The following is a 25,078-nucleotide window of genomic DNA, read 5'->3' on the forward strand; positions in this document are numbered from 1 at the left end:
TAGAACCAATCCAATAAAATACAAAAATATTTTATTAATCAACTATAATTAATAACATGAAAAGACACATGGAGACACACAGGGGAAGGTCCACTACGATAAAGTGGACAAATACCACAACCCCCCAAGAGAAACAGTAGCCGGAAGGGCCCCTGAGGAGATCAATCAGATCACAAGTTGTAGGAAATGCTCCTGATGAAGCTGCGGTTGGTGGCGAAACGTGCGTCAGGCAGTTGAGTCTTATCCCAGGGACAGTAGCTGGAGCGGTTCCCCTTATTGGAGCTATTATATTTCAAACATGTCTGTAGGTATGTACTACTGAATCTATTTTCTGACCTTTATTACATGCTATATACAGTGAAGGGATACATCTATGCACTTGTTGTTATTCCATGAGAGTGTGTATATATTGGGTCAGCTATTATTCATCTTGATTATTTTCTGCATTTCCTACAACTTGTGATCTGATTGATCTCCTCAGGGGCCCTTCCGGCTACTGTTTCTCTTGGGGGGTTGTGGTATTTGTCCACTTTATCGTAGTGGACCTTCCCCTGTGTGTCTCCATGTGTCTTTTCATGTTATTAATTATAGTTGATTAATAAAATATTTTTGTATTTTATTGGATTGGTTCTATTCTTTTGGAGTTAAGCGGTGAAATAATGTCAGAACTTTGTTTTTCTTCTCGGTGGAAGCATAGCTTCATGTTGTTCTTACATCCCCCACAAAATGGGTTAATCACGGCCCTCCATCTCATTGTGTTCGGCACGACAAACAATACGTGCCTTCTGTTTCTGCTGAGAGGAAATTTATTTTGGATGGGAAACAACATTTCTGTGGCTGTTTCGACTCAGCTTGTCTTTTTTGGTAGACAAACAATGAACAATCGCTATCAATTAGGTAGATAATAAGGAAGAATATTCTATCGATTGGAAACCACCGAACAGTTAGAAGAGAAGATGATTCAGCGGCCATAAAACTGAGCTACGTACCGACCGAAACTTGTGTCGAAAACACCATTTGAGGAGCAACTGGTTTAAGCAGAAGTCTTAGGAAGTCCTCTCAGGGTTTTTGTTTGGCCCAAAATGCCCAACATATAAGTTGGGGGAACAATATATATGGGAATCAGGTCAGTACCCATAGGCCAATAGCCAGACGAATATCACATCCATAGATAGATTAAAATTTCAAGGGGTTCTCTGGGCTAAAAATATTGATGATCAGTCATCAATACCAGATCTGGGGGGTCTGACACCCGGCACCCTCACCAGTTAATGGTTCTCAGCAGCTGGTACATGGAGATTGAAATAGGAAGCAGACAGCTCCGTTCTCTGTGTAGTGGCCAGACCAAGGTACTGCATACATTTGAATGGGACCTAAGCTGCAGTACTCAGTTCCACCACTACACAGAGAACAGCGCTGTCTGCTTCCTGTCCTTTGTGTATCATCTTCTGAGAAAAGTAATCAATTTCTAGCTTTAAAAGCCCCTTTAAATGCAGGGTCTGCCAAAAAACATAAGGAAAACACGCGGACCATACTGTACCTGGGCTGTCGGTGACCGGCGGAGTGCTGCTTGCAGACTTTAAGACTTTTTCACTGAAATAATGAAAACAGAAAGATCCGTTATTATCGAAAGAGGAGACAGACTAAGACCTGGGCTATTCCAGGGACTGTCAGGTGCGGCATTACATAGAAAGGAAAGGTGAACTCTCCAAATACGTGTCCGTATCTAATAGGATATTTAGGGGCCTATATTTCAAGGTCAGGCATAGGTGACCAGAGACTTCTAGATGGGCAGTATAGAAGATGTTAGAAGGGGTTAATATCTATGTAACCAGGTGCTATAGTATTGTGTTAGAAGAGTTAATGTGTTAATGTATCCCAAGCACGATGCTGTTTTTGGTAGAATTTCTGTACATGCCCATCACTGCTGTTATCTTCCATGCTAAACCATGCAATGCACCCAGAATTCTATAGGGATCCATCTCATAATATACCTTTATAGCGGTCGGGGTCTGTTTCCCTATACAGAGCTCCAAATCCCATGCCGAGACATCCAGATTTATGAGAAGGTGCAGATAGATAATAAAGTTTTGTCGTCCTACAGCCACCACAAGGGGGAGCTCACTAGCTTACTTCGAACTACTCCTAAACCGAAAGGGTTAATGAGTATTAGAAAACATGGCTGCTTTCTTCTTCTCAGGAAGTGACATCATGTCCATTTCTCACACCTCACCCCCATTACCATGAGACCCACAGATATGATGTCACTTCCCGAGAAGAAGAAAGCCACCGTGTTTTCTAATCCCGGACAATCATTAAACAGTATACAGTAGACTCCTAAACTCCCCCTAGTGGTAACTGCAGGCACTTATGCAGAGGGTTTGTGGCTTTGTATCACACAATGGAGCCCTGACCACTATAAAAATAGATTATAATAATGACCGGCAGAGAATTCCGGACATGAAAACAAGCAGGTGTTACAAGCGGAACATTTCCTTTAAATATATGTTTAAAGGGGTTGTCAAAAGTTATAAAAACATGGCTGCCACCTCTCTCTACAGGTTGTAAGTGGTATTGCAACTCATCTTTATTCGCTTCGGGGGAGCTGAGCTGCAATGCCAGACACAATCTATGGGTAGGCGCTTGTGGGGATGATTTTGGAAGAAGGCAGCCATGTTTTTCTAAGGCTGAGCAACCCCTTTAAGGCAGTCATTACAGATCTGTATTAAGGCCTATGGTTCTTTGTGGGCAACTGGACCTGGTGCAGTGCAGCTACTGTTCAGAAACCCCTAGGATTAGGGTACAGCGGTGAGGGGCAAAGGAAGGGCATGGAAAGAGGGTGAAGGGAGATCGGGTTCTGTCAGTAGGTGCAGTCAACCAGCCCCAGGAATGAGCATCCCCATTTTGATTTTGCCATGGATGCCCCTGCCTTTAAACGATTAATATCCCTTTAACGCTTTCCTTTCCAGTTCTACAGTCTGCAGAGACTCTTAGCATATCCAAACATCCCTGACCATGCCCACGTATAATAGAGTCATGTCTGCTGCCAACATCACGGTGAATTCCTCCCTGGGCACTGGCTAGATGTGAATGAAAAGCCGTCAGATATTTACCCAGGTGCCTCCTTATTGCTGCTTGGGCTGGGCCCTTTTAATAGTGCATTCTGAACCAGGCCAGTAAGACTAGCAATCTGTTTCTCCATGGCATGCATCCTCTCTCTGCAAAACAAGGGAATAGCCTATTACCAGATCCTGCCATGCAGTCGGTTAAATGTCCAGATATTAAGAGGGGGTCAAATATGGCATTAAAGTCAAACCACCACGTATACAACATTCAAAAACACCGGATATTTTTGGAAAGACATTGACCATAGGATGGAATTTGTTGTATCTCAAAATGGAAAGTCATTTGCAACTCAACAATAGATGTCTGGTTTGGCTTAGTCTTGTTGCAAGGCCTGTTAGACTTATAGGATAGTAATTTTCCAATAGGTGGCGCTAGAGGCCAATACGGGGGGGGGGGGGGGGATTTTAGAATTCTCCAATGGGCCCATCAGAATCTGCAATGTGCGAGAGATCAGATGCAAAGTCATTTGTAAGGTGGACAGTCCTTAAATCCCATGTACTAAGGTGAGACATCTTACAAGGACAGGTACTTGTAAGTAGGTTGTAGGTTAGGATTGTCTGCCAGGAAGAACTACACGAACACCAGTTCATGATGTATTTGTCTTGTGGGTCTATTCTTATATGCCTGTATCAGCGTTTTACTAGAAAGAGCAAAACCATTGTCCATGGGTTGCATTTGGTATAATACAGTCAGTTCTGATCATGTTACGGGTCTGAGCTGCAATATCGCACACAGTCCATTCGCTTAAGTAGGTAACTCTGTAACCATCCCTTTAAGGGGTTGTCTAGGATAGTGTTTTTGACCTCCACTTCTTCTTCTCCGGCCTGTGACATCACCTCCATGGCTCAGTCTCATTCAAATTACTTGGACTGAGCTGCAATACCAAGCACAGCCACTATATAATGTATGGCGCTGTGCCTGGTAAGAAGTGAAAAGACCACAGCAATTGATGTTATAGTCACAGGCGACCACTTTAAGGTATGCCATTGTTATATATGAGCCATTTCGACATTGCAAATACACAATTGAAGTCGCCCTCTCTATAAAATTACTACATTCGCAGCAGGTCCCAAATCAAACTACATGCAAATATGTCAGCACGGAGCCCGGGCCTTAGCCCCGAGAGTCTTCTCCTATCCCCATAATTGCCAATCAGCCAAATTTCAGATAACTATAGGGCTATTGCCCATGAATAAAAAAATAGTGTGTTAAATAATTCCCCTCTATAACATACAGGAGAGTGAGGGAGACGTAACAGCAGTGCACTATGGGAATTTTATGTAAATATACCCTTGTTCAAAAGGAGATGGCAAATACCATTTCCATAGCTGAAAGTCATATAGACGGAGAATGGAGAGGCTTTGATTAAAAGAAGAACTGAATATTTTATAGAATTGCGATAACGTCATTATTTGATCCTTCCCTGGTTCTTGCAAAAAAGAATCTCGACCCTCGAAGGGAACGTGACGCCAGAAACATCACCTATATTGTAAACCAAATGTTAAACATATCGTTTGAGACGTTTTAATGATTTTTGTTACTTAATTCCAGGTCACTATTTCTATTTAAACTAAGTACTATATCCTGCAATTTTTACCCTGGCCACTAAGCCTAATAATAGACTGGCCACTGCCAAATCTGTAAGGCTTTTCACCTCATTTATATTACAGATAAGGTAGACAGGATTACAATAGAAGATAACACCTCTGACCCATCATTGCATCCACTGAGCTGACTCCAGACTATTGCTGCCTATGGCCATGACTATGCCGTAAAGCAGATCACTAAATGCTGTTAAAAGAGCAGGGGAGAACCTCAGTCGTTTAATCCTTGAACTACCTCTCACATATACGTGTGTGTCAGAGACTGGGACAGTTTTGGGGACAGAGTCTGTGAGGATACATAGATTGTCCACAATTAGGGTTTCCTTTTTTCAGAAATAGCGCCCCTTCTGCGCCCATTCACTAGAATATTGATGAAGGGGTGCGGAGTCAGAGTCAGTTTTGGGTGGAATCGGAAAAAGTTGCTTATTACGACTTCAAAATAAAATTATAATTTTTATTAATATTATAGAATTATTAACATTGCATAATTCATTAGAGGTATCGTGTGTTACATATTTAGTTTCATAGGACTCAATCACTGGCTTTGTGCATGAACTAGAGGAGCTTTTACTGCATTGGTATGACCATCAACCATCATCAGCCATGTATGAAAGAGTCAGAGTCAGGCTGGGGAAAGATAGAGGAGTTAGAGTCAGGCTGTGGGAAGATAGAGGAGTCAGAGTCAGGCTGGGGAAAGATAGAGGAGTCAGAGTCAGGCTGGGGAAAGATAGAGGAGTCAGAGTCAGGCTGTGGGAAGATAGAGGAGTCAGAGTCAGGCTGGGGAAAGATAGAGGAGTCAGAGTCAGGCTGGGGAAAGATAGAGGAGTCAGAGTCAGGCTGTGGGAAGATAGAGGAGTCAGAGTCAGGCTGGGAAAAGATAGAGGAGTCAAGGTCAAGCTGTGGAAAGAGAGGAGTTGGAGTCAGGCTGTGTAAAAATAGAAGAGTCGGAGTCAGGCTGAGGAAAAATAGAGGAGTCGGAATCAGGCTGCGGAAAAACAGAAGAATCAGAGTCAGACTGCAGTAAAATAGGGGAGTCAGAGTCAGGATGTGGAAAAACAGAGGAGTCAGAATCAGGTTTTAGAAAAATAGAGGAGTCGGAGTCAGGCTGCAAAAAAACAGAAGATTCAGAGTCAGACTGCAGTAAAATAGAGGAGTCAGACTGCAGTAAAATAGGGGAGTTAGAGTCAGGCTGCGGAAAAACAGAAGAGTCGGAGTCAGGCAGCAGTAAAATAGAGGAGTCAGACTGCAGAAAAATAGAGGAGTCAGAGTCAGGATGTGGAAAAACAGAGGAGTCAGAATCAGGTTTTTAGAAAAATAGAGGAGTCGGAGTCAGACTGCGGAAAAACAGAAGAGTCGGAGTTAGACTGCAGAAAAATCGGGGAGTCAGGATCTGTGGAAATATAGAGGGGTCGGAGTCAGGCTACGGAAAAATAGCAACTCCACAGCCCTGTGCAATACCAGACACAGCCTATAGAGAAAAGTGGCGCTTTCTCTAATCTCAGACAACCCCCATGGCATATAGCGACTCCTTCCACAGCAGACCCACTTGAGGACTATGTTAAGATCAACTTTCATTGTCCTCCCCAACAAATGTCCATCCTTTAAGGAAAACAATGACCCGCGTTTACACATGCTTTGCATTAAAGCTTCACTCCATAATCTATTATTTGTCCTAAATTTGTCCAAAAATGACTTAAATTTCATTTGAATTACAAACTTCGTAATCAAGACATCGCATTTTCTTCCGAGCATCTTGAAACTGTCTTAAAGTCCAGCTGTAGGACAAAATATATGTTTTCTAAGCGGCGCAGTCAGATACCCGGGGTCTATTTCTAGATTGAGCAATCTGGAAACAATTCTGAATTTTAAGTAAATTACGACTTCTCAAGGATGATCTTGGCTTACTCCGGTAAACCGCAGCATATATCATTTTTGAAGGGAGCAGCTCGGAATTGGGGCAGAAATACGAAAACTATCTGCTTTTTTTTTCCCCTGTTGCAAATTCTATTATTTGAGATGCGGCGAGAGAAGATGAAAGGAAAGTGAGGCAAAATTCCTCATATCTTATTCCATCAAGAACAGAGAAGTTCAGGATGTTATTATCACTGTATGGTGAACGCGGGAGATTAGAGGAGAGAGGCAACGTCTGCGAGAGTCGCCATTCCTGAACAAAGACACCTATGTTTATAGGTTGCTGAGTGACATCAAAAAATAATAACATTTTCCTTCATGCTGTCATACAGATGTGTTTTCTCCAGTCATGTGGAAAATATTAAACCATCACTTCTGTTCGCGGCTATATTTTATGCTCCAGAAAGTGGACATCGTGAAATTAATCATGGAAATTCTACTAGCCCATAGATATTAACCCGAGGGAGATGCTTATAGGGTGAGGCAGGAGCACCATCATACAGTAAGACACTAATATAGTGCCTAAATAGTACCGCCATATAGTAAGACATTCACTATATGGCTGAAACCATGTAACTCTGCCATACTGTGCCTAAATAATACTGCTACACAGAGTACAACAGATTAAGACGTTCACTATATAACTGAATCCATGTAAGTATACCATACAGTGCATAAATAATACCGCTACACAGGGTACAACAGATTAAGACATTCACTACATAGGTGAAGCCATGTAACCATATCATACAGTGCCTAAATAATACTGTTACACAGGGTACAACAGATTAAGACATTCACTATATCACTGAATCCATGTAGCTATACCATACTGTGCCTAAATAATACTGCAACACAGGGCACAACAGATTAAGACATTCACTATATAGATGAAGCCATGTAACTATACCATACTGTGCCTAAATAATACTGCAACACAAGGCACAACAGATTAAGACATTCACTAGATAGATGAATCCATGTAACTATACCATACAGTGCATAAATAATACTGCAACACAGGGCACAACAGATTAAGACATTCACTATATAGCTGAATCCATGTAACTACAGCATACAGTGCATAAATAATACTGCAACACAGGGCACAACAGATTAAGATAATCACTATATAGCTGAATCCATGTAACTATACCATACAGTGCACAAATAATACTGCTACACAGGGTACAATAGATTAAGACATTCACTATACAGATGAATCCATATAACTATACCATACTATGCCTAAATAATACTGCTACACAGAGTATAATAGATTAAGACATTCACTATATAACTGAATCCATGTAACTATACCATACAGTGCCTAAATAATACTGCTACACAGGGTACAACAGATTAAGACATTGGGACAAATTTAGGCCCCACGTTGCGTGAACGCAGCTTTTTTGTTGCAGATTTTGCAGTGGTTTTTTGAGCCAAAGCCAAGAGTGGATTGAGCAGATAGCTGAAGTACAAGATCTTCCTATATATTTCCCATTCCTATTGTACCCATTCTTGGCTTTTTCTCAAAACCTATTGTAAAAAAATCCACTTTTCCGCAATGTGGAGCCTCAGTCTTATCAGGCCTCTTCTGGTGTATGAAAAGGCATGAGAAAGTCATAATTTATTGGATTCTTTTGCAAAAAGTATTAACTTTTTTTTCTGTTTTGTGCTACCTTGCGACTTGAAAGGAGCATGGTGAGGAACACAATGTGTTTACTTATGATGCCTGAAATCTACAGGATGGCGTAGATGCACCTCCTCATAGATCAGACGCATCCAACACCAGCACAGGAGATATGAAGACCAGTGTTGCAAGTCTTCCCCACTGGCGATATAATTAATACCGCTAAATATACCCTACTGCGCCAAAATAATGCTGCTATACAGTGCTGACTAAACAGTACTAGTACTACCACTCAGTACAAAATAATTCTTCCATACATTTAGAAAAAAAGGATTACACAATTGTGAACTAAATATACACTATAGTACCAAAATAATGCCCAAATATTAAGGCCATTTTACTGTACCATAATGTGTGAAAATAATACTGCTAAAGAGTGTTAATATAACACTCCTACTATAATAATATAGTGCCTATATAAATGTTCCATACATTTAGAAATTTATTACAATTGTGATAATACTGTCATACACATCAAAACAGTGCCAAATAATACTACCGCATATACTAAAATAATAGGCCACCTAAACAATTACGGTATTTCGTACATTTAGACAAAGAAAGAGATCATAATAACCATATTTTTGTAAAATAAAACTGCCATATAGTAAAACAATACCATATAATACTACCATATAGTATAAAAATAATATAGTCACTAAATAATACCGTCATAGATTCAGTGCATGACCAAGTAGATCCTACTTAATAACCATACTTTGCCAAAACATACAGCCATATAGCATCCAAATATTATTGCCATATAGTATTTAAGTAATACCGTCATACACTGCATAAGTTATTAGGAACCAGACTTCTATAATGTCACAATACAGTATATTACCCAGCTGAGTGTATGCGGGATGGAAAAACAGATGACATCCAAGAAAACAAAGTGAGTTTATGGGTCTGTGGGGCCAAAAATCATGTAAAAAGTCAACAAGGCAGATTTCAGAAAGGCTCGAGGCCTGTCATTTATTTTGGTACAATATTAAGTAAATATTTCCATCGTACATTCCATGTAATAAACAAGAAGTTCCTTCCATTACTCCATGGACCATACCACGTGTGGTGTAGACTAAGAACCTAGCTCGAGGTAAGATTACATAATGACAGGCTTCATTCTGAGGTTTACATCTCATCTAATACACGAGCTAGGATAGTATTCACACTAATAAGCAGTTCTCAACGCTGGTTTACACAAGGTTACGGCATAAATGTAACCCAATGTCATCATCGACTCTCCCGACCAAACCTTAGGGTGGGTTTCTACTCCTCGGGCCTGGTTTGTTGTTCCACAGTCCTCTGATTTATGTGCGGGGCGCAGTAATGGTGACGGTCTAGTTGGCCATTATTTATAGTTATTATATAATGTGGTATCAATTTATTGCCCATAAATGACACACGGAGAGCATTCTGGGAAGGAAGTGGGTCTTGACGTGACAATGGCAGAGACTACGCCATGGTATTATTAAAGGTTGCGATTGCCGGGCACCGCTAACCACAAGGATTGTAGATGGAAATCGCAATATTTTCTTCCTTTTATGTCATTACTAAGAACCTTCATCTAAAATCTTATACAATAAAATAAAAAGGAGAAATATTAACTCTTACCACTTTTTTTACTATAAAGTATAGACTATTGGTAAAAAAAAAATGCATATACCACTGGGTGGCCAAAACTATGAAAATGACCAAAAATGGGACAAGATCATATTGATGCAAGAGAAGGAGGATTGTAGGTAACATCCCCCAGCACAGATGTACTAAGACAATAATAGTTGTCAACCAGATTTTCAATAAAGGGTAATTTAATGGGTACAATTTAATCAAAAAAGGGGACCAATGGTGTCCTTGCCAGGCACAGACGGCCAACATTTCGGAAAGTAATCACCAGAATGCTTCACTTTGTATCCAGAGAAAGTAATCACCTTCAAAAACGTTCTATCAGCCATACTAGCTCCTCGTGGGAGGTACCAACACAAGCTCCTCCCAGAACAGGTTACTCCCTTGAGGAGCTGTCTCATAGTATCCAAAGTAAAGCAACCTTCATATCATATTAACAAAATATTTTATTCTTCAGGATATCAATGAAAGTTATAAACAGGGATTTATTCCTTCAGGAGATCAATATAAGTTATAAACAGGGATTTATTCTATCTAGTGCAAACAATGAAAGAACAAGTCCTGCGTATAATACCGCCTAACCATGAACAGTAGTTAGTACATGACCAGATCCAACGTCAACAAAGCCTGCTGCTACACTCTACCAATGGTTGGATAAACATGCAATAAAAACAACATTACATCCATGTAGCGCCATAAAATTCCCTAAACCACCGCTATAATGCTAAGCAGGGCTCAGGCGCCAGATGGCAACCAAGTGAAACTTCTCCCTAATAAAATATTTTATGGCGGGATTAGATGTAAAAATAACAGATAGAGAAGGGAAGATGGAGAGTAACATAGATTATTTATAGATCTATACTTCTATTCAATAGAATAGAACGGAATTCTATAAATATAACTATCCCCTCTGTCAGAGATGTATACACAGAGCCCCATATGACCATGAATTACATAGACGGTCATACACCTGTTGGCGGTTTCTGAGGACAGACCCACAGAAATTAGTAACTTGGGTCACAACCAATATGGCTGCCATAATGGGGGTCAACCATTTCTCAAATGTTATAGCGTATCATAGAATAGCAATAATATCAAATCAATAGGGATCTGATCTAGTGCACCCCTGCGAAGAGAGTGTCACATACTGATCAGCTGAACACAGCTCCCTATATTACATAGTGGCTGTGTCGGGTATTGCAGCTCAGTCCCATCTAAGTACTAGGAGTTGTAGACACTATAAAATGTTGGTAAGCCACGAAGGGGTCCCTACAACCAGCTGATCAGTGAGGTGCTAAAAGTCAGACCCTAAGGATAGGCTACGCATATTAAAAACCAGGATACTCCTTTAAATGTAGCAAATTATACAGTAATAACCTTATATTACAGAATAGATAAGTGGATATACCTAAGAGCAGTCTAGCGAAGGTGGGAGACTATTGAAACATCAAGGGGGGCACAAGGAGGGGAGCAGGGTGATAGACTATAAAGGCTGCAGCATGGCCGCGAGGTATTGGATTTGTATTTGCAAACACAAACACAACCCTACAAGTATCAATCTGCAATCTTCATCCTCAAATATATCAACTCCGGGAACAAAGCCATCGGCCGGAGAAAGCCACAGCGCCAGCGAGTCAAATTGGAAACAGACCATATAGTAATGTAATATACATAGAGAGGACTATAGTGATATTATATATATATATATATATATATATATATATACACACTCACCGGCCACTTTATTAGGTACACCTGTCCAACTGCTCGTTAACACTTAATTTCTAATCAGCCAATCACATGGCGGCAACTCAGTGCATTTAGGCATGTAGACATGGTCAAGACAATCTCCTGCAGTTCAAACCGAGCATCAGTATGGGGAAGAAAGGTGATTTGAGTGCCTTTGAACGTGGCATGGTTGTTGGTGCCAGAAGGGCTGGTCTGAGTATTTCAGAAACTGCTGATCTACTGGGATTTTCACGCACAACCATCTCTAGGGTTTACAGAGAATGGTCCGAAAAAGAAAAAACATCCAGTGAGCGGCAGTTCTGTGGGCGGAAATGCGTTGTTGATGCCAGAGGTCAGAGGAGAATGGCCAGACTGGTTCGAGCTGATAGAAAGGCAACAGTGACTCAAATAGCCACCCGTTACAACCAAGGTAGCCAGAAGAGCATCTCTGAACGCCGCACAGTACGTCGAACTTTGAGGCAGATGGGCTACAGCAGCAGAAGACCACACCGGGTGCCACTCCTTTCAGCTAAGAACAGGAAACTGAGGCTACAATTTGCACAAGCTCATCGAAATTGGACAATTGAAGATTGGAAAAACGTTGCCTGGTCTGATGAGTCTCGATTTCTGCTGCGACATTCGGATGGTAGGGTCAGAATTTGGCGTCAACAACATGAAAGCATGGATCCATCCTGCCTTGTATCAATGGTTCAGGCTGGTGGTGGTGGTGTCATGGTGTGGGGAATATTTTCTTGGCACTCTTTGGGCCCCTTGGTACCAATTGAGCATCGTTGCAACGCCAAAGCCTACCTGAGTATTGTTGCTGACCATGTCCATCCCTTTATGACCACAATGTACCCAACATCTAATGGCTACTTTCAGCAGGATAATGCAATGCCATGTCATAAAGCTGGAATCATCTCAGACTGGTTTCTTGAACATGACAATGAGTTCACTGTACTCCAATGGCCTCCACAGTCACCAGATCTCAATCCAATAGAGGAGCATCTTTGGGATGTGGTGGAACGGGAGATTCGCATCATGGATGTGCAGCCGACAAATCTGCGACTGCAACTGTGTGATGCCATCATGTCAATATGGACCAAAATCTCTGAGGAATGCTTCCAGCACCTTGTTGTATCTATGCCACGAAGAATTGAGGCAGTTCTGAAGGCAAAAGGGGGTCCAACCCGTTACTAGCATGGTGTACCTAATAAAGTGGCCGGTGAGTGTATATATATATATATATATATATATATATATATATATATATATACACAGCAGACTATAGTGATATAATATACACAGAGAGGACTATAGTGATATATACACAGTATATACAGCGGACTATAGTAATATAATATACACAGAAAGGACTATAGTAATATAATATATATATATATATATATATAGCGGACCATAGTAATATAATATATATAGAGACAGGACTATAGTAATATAATATACATAGAGAGGACTATAGTAATATAATATACAGTATATAGAGAGGACTATAGTAATATACATCTGCCTGGAGGCATGTGCCCAAACACAACGTAAAGACTTGACAACCCGACAACTAGGAACAAGGACTGACTACCTGCTAGAAAAATCCTACTCAGAACTTTCCCAGGATGAAAGGAGTTCAATGAACAGAACATGATCAATATACCCTGTACATGTCCTGATTATAGTTCAACCCACGGATCCAATACTATATGGATCCATTCACATGGAGGAATTTGGAGCGGATTCTGGCACGGAATCCGCGTCAGAATCAGCGCTGAAAAAAAAAGACTCCCATTCACTTCAATGGGTTCAGTTTTCCGTGCGGAACCTATTGAAATCAATGGGAGGCTTTTTTCCCCCATTGATTTCAATGGGTTCCGCGTGGAAAAAGGAACCAATTGAAGTCAATGGGAGGCTTTTTTTTCAGCGCTGATTCTGACGCGGATTCCCCGCCAGAATCAGCGCCAAATTCCTCCGTGTGAATGACGCTGGGTTCACACCTGCGTTCATGTCTCCGTTCTATGGTTTCCGTCTTCTGCATGGCAGAAGATGAAAACCATAGACCGGGTCCGGCCGTGAGCGGCGGTGAGCGTTTTAGGCTCTCCACCGCGAAACCGGATTTTTTTTTTTTTTTTTTTTTTTTTTTTAAATGTAGATTGTGAGCCCCACATAGAGCTCACAATGTACATTTTTTCCTATCAGTATGTCTTTTTTGGAATATGGGATGGAAATCCATGCAAACACGGGGAGAACATACAAACTCCTTGCAGATGGTTTTATGCCCTTGGCGGGATTTGAACACCAGGACTCCAGCGCTGCAAGGCTGCAGTGCTAACCACTGAGCCACCGTGTGGCCCCATGGATTTTTTTTATCCAGACACAGAGTAGTGCATGTCCGACTCTGTGTCCGGATTATAAAACCCGGTTTCGCGGCAGAGAGCGCAAAACGCTCACTGCCGCACACGGCCGGACAGCTTTCTCACCCATTCAAATGAAACCTGCAATAAGGACAGTGAACGCAGATGTGAACGAGCCCTGAGTCCTATGGCGGTACTATTCTTTATGAAGTCACTAGGCCTTTCTGACACACACATAAAATGAGTCAAGAGCTAAAGGGCATGTTCAGGAATTTTTAGTTATGGCCAGGCACCGGGGCTGCAGCTCAGCGCCCACTGAAGTCAATGGAAACTGAGCTGGACTACTGGCCAACCTCTTTAAACCTGTCATGTACTCAAAAATTCCAGCTCTTTCTATGCTTAGGAGTCCAGTGGGCGGTCCTACGCATGACTATCACAGATTAGAACCGCCCACTGGATTCAGAAGAATAGGGATTTAAGTGGATAAATCACAAATTATACAGAATTTTGTCCCATAAACAGACACTGCTCAGCTCCTTCTACTATATAGATTGAACACTAGGCACGTGAGAGTTTCCCTTTAAGAACAAAAGGTAGCATTCATACATCATGTTGATAGAAATCCTATCAAGAAATACAAGCAAGTCAAGAAGACTAAGAACATACCATTGGGCCATTTATGGAACCGCCACAGTTCCTGGTTTTAGCACCCTCACAGAGCCTTGGAGGGCCTACAAGCATTCTTATACTGCTCATGCGGTTTAGTTGGTTAGCTGCTTGAGGAATGAACATGCATATGTAAGTCTGAAGAACCACCACCATCTTTGGCTATTGATAGATAGAAGCTCCTTATTTTATGGTCTGAATTTCCATATATATCCTAATAAAGTAAGGATCTTTGATGAAGGGGTGGAGGACATCAAGGCCTACATCACAAAGTGACTTCTCAAAAATTTCACTATGGTCCTCATCATCGCATTCTAAACCTCAACTGCACGTATTAATATGAATTTCTACAAAATTTTGTGATCTAAGTCATAGAAGCTTAGACCACAGAAGGTCCTACAGGATTACAATCCTCCTTACCGTGTATAGTTATCTTTGGGTGCTCCATATCCAGCAAACATTTGCTTCTCAGTAGGAGACGGGACTATGTCCGCCATTCCAAGTATTCCACCAGTGTTCCGGACTTTGGCCTCGACAAATACTCCAGGACCCTGATCTTTCTTAAAGGACTGTCGTATTGGAGAAGACCTCTCACTGTGTATACCATGAGGAGGACCATGAGCGTTATGACCATGCATCTCCATCATCCTTATATCAGTCACTCTGTGTGGTGAGGCTGGAGGAGTTTTAGATCCAAGAGTTGGCAAATGACTCTCTGAGTGTTTTCGACTCTTTTGCCGATAAACCGATTGTTCCATCATTTCCACTTGCATAGAAGTGTTAGAATAAGTGCTTGAAGACCTCATTGACCCTCTGTGGAAAGCAAGAAGGTGATCTGGCATGTCAAGAGGGTGCCCTCCATGCGAAGACGCAATGCTCATCCGGCCTTCGTGGTACATGTAGGGGTCCGCATACATACCGTCATTACGCATCATTTGGACATTCTTGTTGCCCATATCTTCATCTGGTTTGACGTCCCTCCTTTCCAAGATGGCACTGGGGCTGGGGGATATGGATCTTGAAGCAGGCAAACTGGATAATCTTTCCCTTGGCATTGTTGTGTTACTCTGTCCCACCGGTGGGCGCCCTCCACCATATGGTATCCTGGATGGGGAAGGTGGCATGGAATGGGGCACGGGGGTAGGAGGTGGAGATATTGGGCCTCCATGAGAGGGGTATGTTGCTGACCCAGGCCGGTGGACTACTGGGCCTTCTCGAACGTTGTAGGCAATATCTCTTTGCATCTGAAGGAAACAAGAGGAGAATTTTATAAGATTTCATTCTCGATAAAATTTTTGTCCACTATTACAAAAATTATAAATAAAATTCATATCAAATATAATTTTATTTTGTATTTATGATAATTTACACTACGTTCACAGTGGTGTAGTCCTAGAAGAACAGAAAAATGGACCACAATGGATCTTGGAATTGTCGGACATGATCCCAAAGGATCCCATTGACTGAAGTGGTGTATTTTTTATACTGGACAAGTGAGGCTTGCAAAAATTTTTGTGCATTGATTTCTGATGGACCCTGCAGTGGAGACTTTGCACAGATGTGAACGTAGCCCTATTGGTATAAGGCCGTGATGGCGAACCTATGGCAGGGGTGCCAGAGGTGGCACTCAGAGCCCTCTCTTTGGGCACCCATCCGTGAAACCGATTATATTGTGTGGGGGCCACCGTAGAGCAAATTGTACTTTGTGGGGACCACTGTGCAGCAGATTATACTGTGTGGGGGCCACTGTGGAGCTGATTGTACTGTGTGTGGGGCCACTGTGGAGAAGATTGTACTGTGTGGGGGTCACTGTGGAGAAGACTGTACTGTGTGGGGGTCACTGTGCAGCAGATTATACTGTGTGGGGGCTGCTGTGGAACAGATTGTACTGTGTGGGGGCCGCTGTGGAACAGATTGTACTGTGTGGGGGTCACTGTGCAGCAGATTATACTGTGTGGGGGCCACTGTGGAGCTGATTGTACTGTGTGGGGGCCACTGTGGAGCTGATTGTACTGTGTGGGGGCCACTGTGGAGCAGATTGGACTGTGTGGGGGCCACTGTGGAGTAGAAAGCTCTATAAAGCCCCATTCATATGACCATATTTTGCAGGTATGTAATTGTGTACAATTGTGGATCCGCACAGTATTAAGGTTAACTTGCCTTGTTGGCACTTTTGTGATAATTTATTGGGTTTTGAGTTGCAGTTTGGGCACTCGGTCTCTAAAAGGTTCGCCATCACTGATATAGGGTGTGTAAAAAAAATAAATAAAATAATAGGTGTCAACTCATTATAAGGCATTGCCAGGAGCTGCAATACCACACACAGCCTATAGATGAGTGTGGCACTGTTTCTTTATATGTACCATAGGAGTGTCACAAAAATTTGGTGGATTTCGGAACATGAAACACAAAAAGTTGCCGAAATTGTCCAGGATTAGAAATAAGGATCTACTTGTTTACCACCACTTTACAGTTCCATTCACATCAATAGATATAAGCTGTAATACCAAGAATAGCCAGAAACAGAAGTGGCGCTATATTTTTGGCAAAACAAAACGACTTCATTCCAAGACAACTCTTTGAAAACTAAATAAAGAGTAGCAAAAATTCCTGAATATACGGTATATATAATAGGTGCTATCACAATATTCCTCCGAAATACCAATGTCTTGACCAAACGACGAAGATATATGGTCTGTGGGATCATTCGCATATTTTTAGCATAATATTACTTCAGCAAAATATCACATGCCACAGAAAAAAAAATTCAGACCATGAGAAATCTACCGCAAGGAATATTTACTGCAAGCGCGGCTTTCCCCGAACTGACGTCTAGTGAAAGTCATAAGTTATAATTAGGCTGGACGGTTTATTTGTTTCTTTTTAAAGATGACCAGCTCAGATCACAAGACTTGGCCTTCAAGACGAAGGACATAAGTCACATCGATATAAGACCTGCCCGCTGCGTGGAGCAAAGCAACTTCTGGGAACATTCTCAAGGGGAATAATGAAGTTCTGCTACCGTAGATTCACACCTGGTTCTTCTATCCAGTCTTCAGGTCCATGGTAGGACCTGAAGGACCTAAAAAAGGACCAACAAATGTCCCCTGTCCTCTCCACACACCTACAGGCCACTCGGAAGTAAGACACTGCCAGATTACGACTACGACAACATTACTGTAGCAATGTTGAACAAAGAACTGATTTCCTAAGCATTTGCTGAACATATAACACATTACAGGGTCATCTGGTCCTGCCAAGTCACTGCCTTCAACCGGCCTTGGTGTAATCTGTATGGCCATCTTAAGACTTGGTGTGCTAAACTCAAATGTAGAACGCTTTATGGCCAGTTTTAGTCAAAAGAGCCAACAAGTGCTAAGCATCTCTGGGAACTCCTTCAAGACTGTTGGAAGACCATTTCCGGTGACTACCTCTTGAAGCTCATCAAGAGAATGCCAAGAGTGTGTAAAGCAGGAATCAAAGCAAAAGGAACCGAGAATATAAGACAGAATGTCAGTTGTTTCACACTTTTTGGTTAAGTATATAATTCCACATGTGATAATTCATAGTTTTGATGCCTTCAGTGTGAATCTACAATTCTCATAGTCATGAAAATACAGAAAACTCTTTGAATGAGAAGGTGTGTCCAAATTTTTGGTCTGTGCTGTATGTGAATATGTCAATCTTATACATGCAGTATATATATATGAATCCTATAGATGCAGTATATATGTGACTCCTATAGATGCAGTATATATGTGACTCCTATAGATGCAGTATATATGTGACTCCTATAGATGCAGTATATATGTGACTCCTATAGATGCAGTATATATGTGACTCCTATAGATGCAGTATAGGAGATGCAGTATATATGCAGTATATATGTGACTCCTATAGATGCAGTGTGTGTGTGTATATATATATATATATATATATATGACTCCTATAGATGCAGTATATATGTGACTCCTATAGATGCAGTATATATGTGACTCCTATAAATGCAGTATATATGTGACTCCTATAGATGCAGTATATATATGACTCCTATAGATGCAGTATACATATGACTCCTATAGATGCAGTGTATATATATGACTCCTATAGATGCAGTGTATATATATATATATATATATATATATATGACTCCTATAGATGCAGTATATATGTGACTCCTATAGATGCAGTGTATATATATATATATGACTCCTATAGATGCAATATATATATAACTCTTATAGATGCAGTATATATATATGACTCCTATAGATGCAGTATATATATGACTCCTATAGATGCAGTATACATATCACTCCTATAGATGCAGTATATATATGACTCCTATAGATGCAGTATATATATATGACTCCTATAGATGCAGTATATATGTGACTCCCATAGATGCAGTATATATATATATATGACTCCTATAGATGCAGTATATATATGATTCCTATAGATGCAGTATATATGTGACTCCTATAGATGCAGTATATATGTGACTCCATAGATGCAGTATATATATATATATCCTATTAATATTATAAATGTGAAATGTTTGTGGGTTTGTGACTTTGGATGTTCGGATGTTTGGCGGTCAATCACGCAAAAACCGCTCCACCGATTTGGCTGAAATTTTCCACAAACATAGTCACTACACTCGATAGCGCAATAGGCTACTTTTTGTCACAATAGCGCACATACGTTTTTCCCAGGACCCCCACAAAATCCAAACTCACATCACTATCTCTGCAATCTCACACACTTTGGACCATAGCAAGCCACAAAATTCATATTACCCTCTACAGCAGAGGTCAGTAACCCCTGGCACACGTTTTTCCCAGGACCTGCAACAGTTAAATGAAGTCTCTGCTAGAGCTGAGGCATAAGGACACTCCCCTTTGCGAGGGGTGCAGGAAACCCAGGGGGTGGAGCTTAGTCGCTCAGGTCTCTGCCTGCTATAGTGATAGCTCCTGCCGAAGCTGCTAGCAAACTGAAAGTAAGAAACACACAGGTCCCTTCCTTTACTTCCTATACTCATTAATGTCAGGCATTTGGGGTTATTAGTTTAGTGTTAGTAACTCCATGTGCCTCACATTAATAGGAATAACCCCCATCATGTCCCTCATATTAACCCCTGTGTGCCCCATATAAAGGTTACTAATATGTGAGACATATGGAGGGACTAATAAAAGACCTCAGTAATGAAGATACTTAATTATTACCTCCAAGTCTCTCACATATCAGTAACTAGAGATGAGCGAGTACTGTTGGGATCAGCCGATCCGAACAGCACGCTCCATAGAAATGAATGGATGCACCTGGTACTTCCGCTTGGACGTAGCCAGCGTGCTTAACCCCCCGCGTGCCGGCTACGTCCATTCATTTCTATGCGAGCGTGCTGTTCGGATTGGCTGATCCCAACAGTACTCACTCATCTCTATCAGTAACTCTTACACAGGGGTTAATGTGAGGGACATGATGGGGTTAATTGTTATTAATAAGAGGCGCATGGAGTTACTAAACTGTCATGCACAGGGACAGACTTTATGTTGCTTGCTCAAGAGTATCCTGTGCCCAAAACTTACATGTACTGGCGCAAAATAACAACTCATACAATGTCGTATATCAAAGTATATTAACCTGAAATACTTCTGTCCCAAAGATACTATGTACAGTTTATACCAACACCGTATAGCGGCTGAAATACAAATTACATTCAACACAAAAGTCTCATGTGCTCTCAGAATCACAGCAAAAACAAGATACAAACTTACATTTCATATCCCATACCTTATACACAGTACGAAAACCTTACCCGCGCCTGTATATACCCACTTCTACAATCACCGCAGACGAAGTCGCGGGTACCAGCTAGTATATATATGACTCCTATAGATGCAGTATATATATGACTCCTATAGATACAGTATATATGACTCCTAGAGATGCAGTATATATGTGACTCCTATAGATGCAGTATATATGTGACTCCTATAGATGCAGTATATATGTGACTCCTATAGATGCAGTATATATATGACTCCTATAGATGCAGTATATATGTGACTCCTATAGATGCAGTATATATGTGACTCCTATAGATGCAGTATATATGTGACTCCTATAGATGCAGTATATATGTGACTCCTATAGATGCAGTATATATATATATGACTCCTATAGCTGCAGTATATATGTGACTCCTATAGATGCAGTATATATGTGACTCCTATAGCTATACCAGGATCCTCGGGGTAGGATACAACATATTCCACCCAGACATGAATGTGAAATTGTAGGTTTTTGTATTCTTATAACAATGCTGTGATTCCCGCTGTCTCTTTTCCACTGGCGCTTTCCTTTTTTCTTTTCTGTTTTTGATCTTTGTGTTATTAATTTAACTCCTTCAACTCTTTCCAAAATTCGATTTTTTTTTTTGCTCTGGATTTTAACTTTTGATGTCCAAAGCCTCACGCCATACATAAAATATGCGAGCTACTCACATATATGGTAGAAAAAAAGATATACGGCCATCAAGTTCTCCCAGGGAATGGATAAAGATGTGGAATGGGGAAACTATTGTGAATAGTTATTGTTTTATCGTTTATTGTTGCGATATCGTGTATTGCACAGTGCTGTACAGATATTATCCCTTGCATTAGTCCATATCCCAATTCCCTATTTGAGAAACACAGACATTAATACAAATCAGCCTCATCATAGACATTAGATATGTGTCTATTATCTGCAGGGGCCGGCAGACCCGCCCCCGAGGACCACTGCTGTGGAAACATAGACCCAATAGACATGGTCTTTCCCCAGATATAATCAATCCCAATAGCCCCGGACGGAGACATGAAGCTGAGCAGAACATTAGTGGGATCACTGCTCTTTCTACTTACTTATCTTGTTCCTTGACGTCTTATGGTGCAGGTGAAGCTAATTGTAGACTGCGCTTCCGCTTCTTCTTCTCAGGGAAGATTTACTATATGGGTGGAACCATCTCACAAACAACCTCGCTGTGTAATGAAGAGTTTTGGTAAACTGACAAAGGGTTTGAAGGCAGCAATATGTTTACTCTGGATAACATTACAATCTCGCTGCTATTCAGAGTCCACGGCCAGATGGCAAATCATTGTCTTGTTCCCCTCTGATTTAACCACTGACTTTGCTAGTGTGACATTAACCACACGCTCCTACGCCAAGTCACAGAAAATCACCAGTTCCCAATGTGGTTCTGCAAGGACCACAAACCGCAAAGTCAGAGGAGCGATGGATCAAAAATTATAAAGACGTAATGGTCATTCTTTATCCTTCATACTCAAGGGAATCTTTAACTCGACCCATAGAGCAGAATACAATGACTGGACGAGGCAGAGACAACTATCCTACGATAAAACGAGCTGGTGCCAAATGAAAATTTCATGGTTTTTTAATTACAATTCTGGAGACAATGTAATATTTCCAAATTTTGCCCTCTTACATAGTGAAGAACATTGGACGGTCGCCATTTCGAGCAATGGGACACTTCTATACCATAAAAGTCGAAGGAAAATAAGATCTCTATGCTGTCAGAATTTCCATTACGACCAACCAAATCCAACTTGTGGCTCAAGACGTTGACTATATACTAACTCTTACAGCCCACCACCCAAAAACAAGAAATATCCGCCCTTCTGTCTGAACGAAGGTTTGCAGAAGAACCCCGTGATATATAAATCTAGCCAAAACGTGTCAATTTTCTAATATGCCATAGCAAAAAAAAAGTCCTACCTAAGTAGAAGTTGCTCTTCCCCGTCAGCCGGTAATGTCTTATCTTATCCTTGTCACTCCTTCTATGTGTCCAGCTCGAGCTACGACGCCCGAAAGTCTATAATGCAGCTCAGTGTACGAGTCCTTGTGCCATATTTAGCATCTACTTGTAAAGGATAGGGTATGTTTCGTATGGTGCAATTCCATGCGTTGAAATTGAGAACGCTACAGTCAATGGTAAAGTTCTTTTTGCAATGTAATAACGCTGCAATTTTTTGGACATAATTTTAGATTATGGGTTACCAATTGTATTCTGTTGGCCATAGAATAAATCAGCTAAGGTCAGTCCTCTTTAGGGACCATACACTTTAGCACACTTGTCTGGCCAAGAGCTATTGGGTCCAACCTCCCCATACATAGACGTTTTGTTCCTAAGGAGAGATACCCGGGGCAATGGCTTATCTCCCCTGACAAAATTAGGATCAGACATGTTAAAATCCAACATGCCTAACCCATCTTTCCTCTGATATATGCCAGCGGGTATTGTTGGCACCTACTTATATGCCCTCCAGACCCATTAGAAGGTCAACCGATAGCTCCAAAATCTATAGCATTGGTCAAAATTGATACTGTGTACATCTTGTACTTGATCCTAAGCCTATATTATAATCCAGAGCTGCATTCATAATTCTGCTTAAGAGATAAAGTTACTCATGACTATGTGTTTTACTATGGTGATCACCGATTAGTTATAGCATATTCTATCAGGACATTCTAACTTGCTATGATGGAAAAAAATCGTCCGTTTCCAATCGTGATAGCAGAATTATGAATGCAGCTCTGGACTATAATACAGATACCATAGCAAATTTACAAACCATAAAAATTGCACCAGGATTTCTCACAACCCTCCTAGGTTAGTGGGCCGCATACTTATACGGTGATATAACCAAACAGTTCTTTGGCGTGGTTTACAGCCCGACAAGGGATCAATCAGAACAGAGGAGACAGGAAGTGACAGGAAGTAACATTTGTTATATTTATCATACTCGTCCGGTTTCACGTTAAAGCCATTGTCTTTGGTTTCGGATGAAGATAATCTTTAACCTTCATCATCATCTAAACATTTCCAAGACGTAATGAACCGTTTACCAGATGGAGAAAACCTACAAAAAACGAGTTCCGTAAAATCACATGACTCTCTACTGTGGCGCGTGCAAAAACAGTCCCAAAAAGTCGTCATCTGGATGTGGAGCCGATGGCGGGGATTATACTGCTGGAGGACTTTGTAATAAATATAGATCGCTAGGTACGTAAATGAAGTCTAATTAAAATTCAGGACAAGACGTGAAGGTCTGCCGCCAGCCACCTTACCGACAATCAGATATTCAGGAGAATATCATTGATATGACTTTCAAGACTGATGACAGTGCCGTACAACAACAGGTGCTGCCTGCTTATAGGATCCCGAGAGCCACCGAGTCTCATGGCTGATTTATAGGATATAGAGAGCTATATACCACTGTAGTAAATCTAATAGTACGCCACATTTTCATGTCTATCATGTGTATTAGTATTACATCTCCATAAGACAATGACCTATTTATATACCCTACACAATGGACTATTCTACATATATATACTCTAGACAATGGTTTATTATACCCTTAGTACAGGTTGAGCTTATGATGGGAGACCACACACTTCCAAAGACCAAATTTCTACACTGTAGGGGACGTATGATCATGGGTACCCATTAAATTCAATGGGTCATCTTTGAACCACCATTGTAGGGAAAAGAAGCATTTACACCAAGGTACCCTCAATCTATAAAGGGGCAGAATTTTGTCCGCAGACGTCAACATATTGACAGATGGGAGCTCTAGTCTAGCCCTGTTCTATCATTACACCTGTGCTGATCTCTACAGAACAGGAAGTAATCAGGAGAAGCTACTGATTGGCTGCTGACATAACTTCCTGTTGGCGGACAGTGGAGAAGTAAGCATTATGCGTGCACTGGGATTTTCTATAAGGCTGGTGCTATGGGCACTACCACAACTTTACTACCATGTACCCATCACTATAACCCCTCTCTATGGTCATTTTAACAAATTTTGCATAAATGTATAGACTTCCTACCACTTGAAAAATCAAGAATTGGCCCTTCCTTTAAAAGGAAGGGATAAGGCTCTCTAGTTATCCTTATTCATATTATATTTTATGGGATTAGGAGAAAGGGACTACTTTTCTTCCAGTAACAGTGCCACTCTTGTACATGGACCATGACCGATATTGCAGCTTAGCTCCAGTCATATGAATGCAGAAGATCTGTAATACCAGACACAGCCCATGAACAAAGTGTGGCGCTCTTTCTGGGAGAAAAAAAAAGCAGACCCTTGTTTTCTACCCCTGGAAATCTCTTCTGTAATAAAGACTCAGGTTTGTGTATGAGAGATGGAAGCTGAAACTCAGGTAATCCGAGGAGGCATTACTAACACAAGAGTCCAAAGTTCTTTAGAGGAGTAAACAATGACTTTAGTAACACGTAATACTAGAATGGTGACATTAACACCCTCAGAGCTGCAGCATTCCAGGAATAG

The 25,078-nt window shown here is 41.1% G+C and overlaps 1 protein-coding gene across 14 annotated transcripts in view; it reads right to left on the reverse strand.

Moving 5' to 3' along the window:
- Positions 1-25,078, reverse strand: part of KIAA1217 (KIAA1217 ortholog) — a 411,023-nt gene that overhangs the window by 34,208 nt on the left and 351,737 nt on the right. For all 14 annotated transcript variants that reach the window (XM_075271664.1, XM_075271662.1, XM_075271660.1 and 11 more), the window contains 3 exons: positions 15,141-15,964; positions 3,114-3,218; positions 1,541-1,593 (listed from right to left, as the gene is read on the reverse strand). In XM_075271664.1, coding sequence (XP_075127765.1) covers positions 1,541-1,593; positions 3,114-3,218; positions 15,141-15,964 — 982 coding nt within the window. The remainder of the gene's footprint in view (positions 1-1,540; positions 1,594-3,113; positions 3,219-15,140; positions 15,965-25,078) is intronic.

Source organism: Leptodactylus fuscus, chromosome 4 (assembly GCF_031893055.1).
Source record: "Leptodactylus fuscus isolate aLepFus1 chromosome 4, aLepFus1.hap2, whole genome shotgun sequence".
Taxonomy (NCBI): domain Eukaryota; kingdom Metazoa; phylum Chordata; class Amphibia; order Anura; family Leptodactylidae; genus Leptodactylus; species Leptodactylus fuscus.